The sequence below is a fragment of the Mus pahari genome, chromosome 19, assembly GCF_900095145.1.
Source record: "Mus pahari chromosome 19, PAHARI_EIJ_v1.1, whole genome shotgun sequence".
Classification (NCBI taxonomy): domain Eukaryota; kingdom Metazoa; phylum Chordata; class Mammalia; order Rodentia; family Muridae; genus Mus; species Mus pahari.
The window spans coordinates 23760034-23767213 of NC_034608.1; the positions used below are offsets into that span (position 1 = coordinate 23760034).

The 7180-nt window shown below is 40.7% G+C and overlaps 1 protein-coding gene across 1 annotated transcript in view; it reads right to left on the reverse strand.

The window, feature by feature from the left end:
• The window catches only part of LOC110336936 (vomeronasal type-2 receptor 116-like), a 72825-nt gene extending 72150 nt beyond the window's left edge, over positions 1–675 (reverse strand). Inside the window, exon 1 of the mRNA XM_021219673.1 lies at positions 511–675. Coding sequence (XP_021075332.1) covers positions 511–675 — 165 coding nt within the window. The remainder of the gene's footprint in view (positions 1–510) is intronic.
• Between the last annotated feature and the right edge of the window lie 6505 nt (positions 676–7180).

A 7180-nucleotide genomic window follows, 5' to 3' on the forward strand; every position in this document is an offset into this window, starting at 1 on the left:
CTATATAAGTTTTAAGATCATTAGAACTTACATTTTGTTTTTATGTCCTTAGACTGTATATGGACTTTGAACCATTTTTAGTCATTTACCAGAGACATAAGGAATTACTATTGAAAACAGTCATTGTAAAGCATGATCTTTTAGTGAAAAGCTACATCTGAAACCTGATTGTCCTTTCACATGAATCCTGAGAGCAAGATAAATCTGTTTAGCATTTCTTAAAAAGAGACCCAGTAGCTTTAATTAACTAATGAACTAATAAGGTGGCTGTAGTCTTCGGGGAAAGAGCTGATTGTCTGATGTTGCCTACATGACAAAGGTACAGTTAGTTTATCCATCGATGTGATCACAGACCTGAGAAAAATAAATTTTAACAGCCTATGTAGCAAGTAAAATGCCAGGAACTAATCCGTAGTCCATTACCTAGACAGCCATCCCCAGGTCCTGTGGTCTCCATGGTGAAAGTAAAGGTACACATTCTCATGGCAGAGGAGCATGGGAAGGACTGACCTCACTTTGTCTAGGTGAAGTGGGACAATCAATCCTCCAGCATGCTGCTTCTGCCCTAGCAGTTGGTGAGGCATTGAGGCAATCTTTCCCAGTGGTTAATATTGCCTCAATCAGGTAGAATCCTTTTGCTGTGTCCATTATCTTCTTGGAGACCTTAGGGGTCATTATCAGGATCTGAGCATCTCTGTCATTCATAATTTAAATATCTTAAATGCCATATTCAGCAGATCTATGATAGCTTTGAGGGCCTGTATCTATGAAGAATATCAGAGTTAAACAATCCTTGTCTGTTCTTAGTAATTTGCTCATAAAGCTGGAGGCTAAACAAAACTTCATGCAATCAATTACATGAGGATTTAGCATGACTATAAATATAGTTCTAATGTATTAAAGACTTTGATCATTTATAAAGTGACTATTAAGTTGCATTTCTTAATTATATTTAAAAGTTTACAATAAAACTGTCAATTTCTGAATTGACACTCTTTCAGTAGCAAGATAAGACTTATAACATAGAAACTGGGAATTTTCTTGATTTTTATGTGGTGTACCATCATAGAACATAACAATTTTTTTGTATGATTCACTTTACCAAAAAACAACTACAGTTTAAGGATATTAGTAAAAACAAGGAGGTTGGGCATACATATTTAAATCAGTCTTTGTTAGCCTGAATAGACCTTACATAAGGACAGACATATTTTTAGGTCAGTGATAATCCCTTTGTGTTTTTATGTTATAGTGATCCCAATCATAAAACAAACATCTGATTTGAAGTCATCCCTAGACTACCCTTGTAAAAATTACCCTTGGGTTACCCTTGAGAAACTGTTCCAAGTTCTTTGTCAAGATGCCTGAAGTCATTCACATTATAAGATAGAATTCTTCAGTCTCCAGTATTTAATTGTGGCAATAATTTTTAGTCTTCTATCTACCTATTCATCAAGATCATATATTAAAAAGACATTATAANAAATATCTGATAAACTTTTAAATATNCCATAGCTGTAAAACTAAACATTTTTAAAGCTGTTTTTTAAAACACTCAGTTTTTTAATTTTCTGTAAAACCCCAAAACTTTCTTCAAAAAAGTTTAAGATCTCTCAATTGTGTGCTTTTGTAATATCAAAATACAGAACCTTTAAAAGTGTGAAGACAGGGGCAGCTGGATTTCTGAGTTAGGGGCCTGCCTGGTCTTCAGAGTGCGTTCCAGAACAGCCAGGTCTATACAGAGAAACCCTGTCTCAGAAAAAAAAAGTGTGAAGACATGGAGCACAACTATAATTTTTAGAAAGCAAAACAGAGTTTTAACAGTGTCAACAGTTAAGTACATTCTAAACTAAATACCAAGTGAATTACTTTTATGTTACAAAGTTTGTCTGCCAGCAAGATATTTTCTTATAAACAAATGCTTGGAGTTGCAGTTTTAATACATTAAACAAGCATTGTTTTACATACTATCTTTTATTAACCTAGTAATTTTTGTTTTTTTTACAATTTTAATTATTTTATCTATTTACATTCCAGTCATTGACACACACACACACCCATCTCTCCTTCCAACAGGCCTCCCCCTTCCCTGGGACCTCAAGTCTCTCAAGGACTAAGCAAATCTTCTACCACTAAGGTCTGACCATGCAGACCTCTGCTATATTGTGTTAGGGGTCTCTGACAGGCCTGTGTATTCTCCTGGTTNGTACCTCAGTCTCTGGGAGCTCCATGGGATCTGGGACTGCTGGTCTTCCTATGGGGTTGCTCTCCCCTTCAGCTTCTTCAATCCTTCCCCTAATTCAACCATAAGGATCCTGACTTCTGCTCAATGGTAGGGTGTAAATATCTGCTTCTGTCTCAGTCAGCTGCCTGTAGGGCCTCTTAGAAGTCAGCCATGCCATGCTCCCGTCTGTAAGCACATCATAGCATCAGTAATAGTGGAAGGCCTTGGTGCCCTCCCATGAGATGGATCTCAGTTGAGCCAACTACTGGATCTCCTTTCCTTCAGTTTCTTCTCCATTTTTGTACCTGCAATTCTTTTAGACATGAGCAGTTCTGGGTCAGAAATTTTGACTGTGGGTTAGTAACCTCCTTCTGCTTTAGGCTCTGTTTATCTTCTGTATGTGAAACTCTTCCTGTTTCCTCTTCCCANTGGTGGGCATTTTGGCTAAGGTCACCCCTATTAAGTCCTTAGATTTGTTCACCTCTCTGCTCTATGGTACATTCTAGAGGGACCCCTGCTGCTGCTTATCTCCATTCATTCTCTTGGCCCTCTGGGCTTCTCTCCTGCCCCTGTCCCTGAACCTCCCATAACTGATCCTGTTCCCTTTCCCCTTCGCCCTACTGTCTCCCACCCCTCCCGTCTCCCACCCAGAACTTCCAGGGGAATCCTCATTTCTGACCTCAAGCCATACTACAAAACAATGGGATAAAAGGCCACATGGAATTGGTACAGAAACAGAGAGGTAGATCAATGGAGTAAAAGTGAAGAGCCAGAAGTAAACCCACACACCTATGGACACTTGATCTTTGACAAAGAAGTCAAAAATATACAGTGAAAAAAAAAAAAGAAAGCACCTTCAATGTTGCTGGTCTAACTGGGGGGGGGTCTGTATGGAAGAGAATGCATATAGATTCATATTTATCACCCTCAAGTCCAAGTAGATCAAGGACCTCAACATAAAACCTGATACACTGAATCTAATAAAAGAGAAAGTGGGAAAGAGCCTCAAACTCATTGGCACAAGGGGACATTTCCTGAGCAGAACACATATGACTCAGGCTCTAAGATCAGTGATTGATAAATAGGACCTCATGAAACTGAAAAACTTCTGTAAGGCAAAGGACACCATCAATAGGACAGACTGGCATTCTACAGATTGGGGAAAAAAACTTCACTAACCCTACATCTGACAGAGGGCTAATACCCTAAATATATAAAGAACTCAAGAAGTTAACCTACAAAAACCAAATAACCCAATTAAAAGCAGGGTACAGAGCTAAACAGAGAATTCACATCAGAAAAATTTAGAATGGCAGAGGAACGATTAAAGAAATGTTCAAAGTCCTTATTCATCAGAGAAATTAAAACCAAAACAACCCTAAGATTACACCACATACTAATCATTATTGCTAAGTTGCAAAACTCAAGTGACAGCAGATTCTGAGGAGGATGTGGAGAAAGAGAAACACTCCTTCATTGTTGGAGGGATTGCAAGCTGGTAAAGCCACTTTGGAAAACAATCTGGTGGTTCCTCAGAAAATTGGAACAAGTTCTAACTGAAGACCCAGCTATACCATTCCTGGGCATATACCCAAAAATGCTCCAACATATAAAAAGGACACGTGCTCCACTATGTTCACAGCAGTCTTATTTCTAATAGCCAGAAGCTGGAAACAACTCAGATGTCACTTAATGGAAGAATGGATATAGAAAATGTGGTACATTTACACAATGAAGTACTACCCAGCTATTAAAAAACAATAACTTTATGAAATTTGCAGGCAAATGGATGGAACTAGAAAATATCATCCTGAGTGAGGTAACCCAGATGAAAAGGACACACATGGTATGCATTCATGGACATGTGGATATTAGGCAAAAAGCTCAGAATAACTACAGTACAACTCAGAAACCATATGAAGTGACCCAGCCCGTGGGTCAGTCAACAGGGTCTGCAAGGGAGAGAGTGGGGATGGAGGGGCAAGAGACATGAAGAAGGGAGAGAAGACAGTCTGTCTGATCAAGTCTCGTTTATTGAAAGGCAATTATGGGTATATAAGCACAAGCAGGGGAGTGCAGCTGGAGACACTTAATCACAAGTGCCTTGCAGCTGGGGGCACTAACCCCCAAGTCCAGGATGCATCTAAGAAGAACAAGATATCAGAGTGTGATCAGCTGTGGTGGGCTGCTTGCAAAAATATCATGTGAGGAACACAAGTCTCTTGTCAGGGTGGAAAAGTACCAACCTGAAAGTAAATGGCCGAGATGGCTGCAGAGATGATAGCCAGCCGCTTTCTGCTAGGAGTCGGCTCCCACCAATGAAGCTTAACAAGAAGGAAGAACAAAGTGTGGATGCTTCAATCCTACTAAAAGAGGGAAATGAAATAATCACAGGAGGTAGAGGGAGGGAGGGACCTGGGAAGGAGAACAGAGTGGAAAAATGGGGGGCAATATCAGGTAGAGAGGAGAGAAGAACAGGGGTCAGGAAAATGAATAGAAATATGTAGGAGCAGAGGTTGGGGGGATTTGGGGGTAGTCACTAGAAAGTCCCAAGTGCTAGGGAAATGAGAGTTTTCCAGCACCCAAAAGGGTTGGCATTAGCTGAAATACCCAACAAAGGTGANATAGAACTTGTAGAGTTCAGCTCGAGTAAATAGGCAGCCACCCCACTTGAGGGATGGGGCCACCCACCCATCTCAAAATTTTTAACCCATAATTGTTTCTGAACAAAGGAAATGCAGGGTCTAAAAATTGACCAGAGACTGAAGGAAAGGCCATCCAGAGACTTGCCCACTTAGGGATCAATTCCTTCCGCAGACACCAAACCCTGACACTATTGCTGATGTTAAGAAGTGCTTCCTGGCAGGAGCCTGGTATAGCTGTCCCCTAAGAGGCTCTGCCAGCACCCAACTAATCAAGATGAAGATACTCATAGCCAACCATCAGTCTGAGCCTGGGGACACCAATGGAAGAGTTAGGGGAAGGACTGAAAGAACTGAAGGGGAATGCAACCCCATAAGATCAACAATATCAACTGATCAGATGCCCAAGAGATCTCAGGGATTAAACCACCAACCAAAGAGTATACGTGGATGTGTTCATGGCTCCAGCTGCATATGTAGCAGAGGACTGCCTTATCTGCCATCAACGGAATGGATGACCCTTGGTTCTGTAGAGGCTTGATGCCCCAGTATAGGGAGATGCTAGAGAGGTAAGGCAGGAGTGGGTGGGTGAGTGGTGGAACACCCTCTTAGAGACAAAGGGATGGGCAATGATGGGATGAGGGGTTTGTGGAGCAGGGAAGTGGGGCAATATCTGAAATGTAAATAAATAAAATAACCAATAAANAATCTACTCCCAGTCTTTTGGATTTAATGCAAGTATTTTATCTCCTTTATCGAGAAAAGGCCCCTGTGATGTTTTTAACTTTCTAGATTTCACTAGTGATTTGTGAGTCCAAGGCCTGTTAGAGAATAGGAAGCTAGGATACACACGTTTGTTCAACAGGATTGTCCAGAAATTTAGCTCCAAACNTCAACATCCTGTTGCTCATTAAAAAGTGGAACTCTCCAGCCACTGGGAAAATTAGCCTCAGGCAAATGAGCTTCCTATTTGGCTATCTAATGCAACATGGTCAATCCTGAAACCATATGCACACAATCAACAGAAATGGACTAAGCAAATTTTACTCAGCTGTCCAGCAGATGACTGTCAAGCAGGACTCACCTGAATGGAAGGCTGGAAATGAAGGCGGGGGTGAGAGAAACATGAAACCAAGACAAGGTTCTGATCAAAGTTTCACATTCAGCACAACGTATACCAAAGGGAAAACCACAAAACCCATCCCCAGAACNGTGATGCAGGGTAGCAAAGGCATAGCAGCCAATCTGATAAGTTTCCNTAGCTTGTCAGCTTNTAAATTCCAGGACATCAAAGCTCATAGCTNCAGCCAAAGCANATGTCTCTGTTCAGGCCAATAAAGCATGTTGTACAGAGTCTGTAAATCCTGCCTATTGTGGCAAATATTCAAGGTCTGCTTATCCAAGTTCTGTTCAGCCTGTCTGGTGGATGTTCAAGACCTGCTTGCTTGTCCATCACAGGCTGGGGAGGAGGGTGTCACATTTGAGCATATTTATTCACACATACTTGCCGAGGAAGAAATTGGTTGGGAAGAAAGGGGGAAGGTGATGTAATATAGTTTAATTTAAATGCATAAAATAAATGTTAAATTAAAAAGTGGTCAGAGAGATACATTAGCAGTTAAGAGCAATAGGTGTTGTTACAGGGAACACAGGTTCCACCCCTAGAAACCACATGGTAGCTAACCACTTATTATATAACTCTAGTCCCAGGATTCTCCTGCTTTCTTCTGTTGGCACTGAATACAGACACATACAGGCAAATACACACACAAATAAAATAAAAGTAAACCTTAAAAAAATAGAATTCTAAATAGTGATGTCACAGCCCTGAGATGTACAGAAGTAAGGACCAGTTAAAATGAACTCCTCTGGTCTTGCATGGAAGCAGCTGTGACATTCCTCTGAGCCACCCTGCTCAAGGGCAACACAGACTTACTATGAAGATAGAATAGTTTAGCAAAGCTGTTCCTCTGAGAACAGTATTCACAGTGCTGATAGGTGACTTTTCCTTGATGTTTTCTGAGTTTTTGTTTTTTTCTTTGTGTATGAGAGAATTGAGGCATTGATACCTCTGTTTGTTAGATCACACATCATAATCAGCAGGTAGCATTGGCTGCTGAGCATTGGCTACTTTCATCGTGTCATTTACTCATTTTCAGCTAGGACCTTATGGCACAGGATGAACATTCCAGAGGCGTTTCTGTCCATCACTTTTATAATTTACATGCTTTGCATGACTTCGAGCTAAGAGTGTTCTCAAATAGCTCTGCTATTACACTCTGACCACATTCAGAAAAGGATTTAACTTAACATG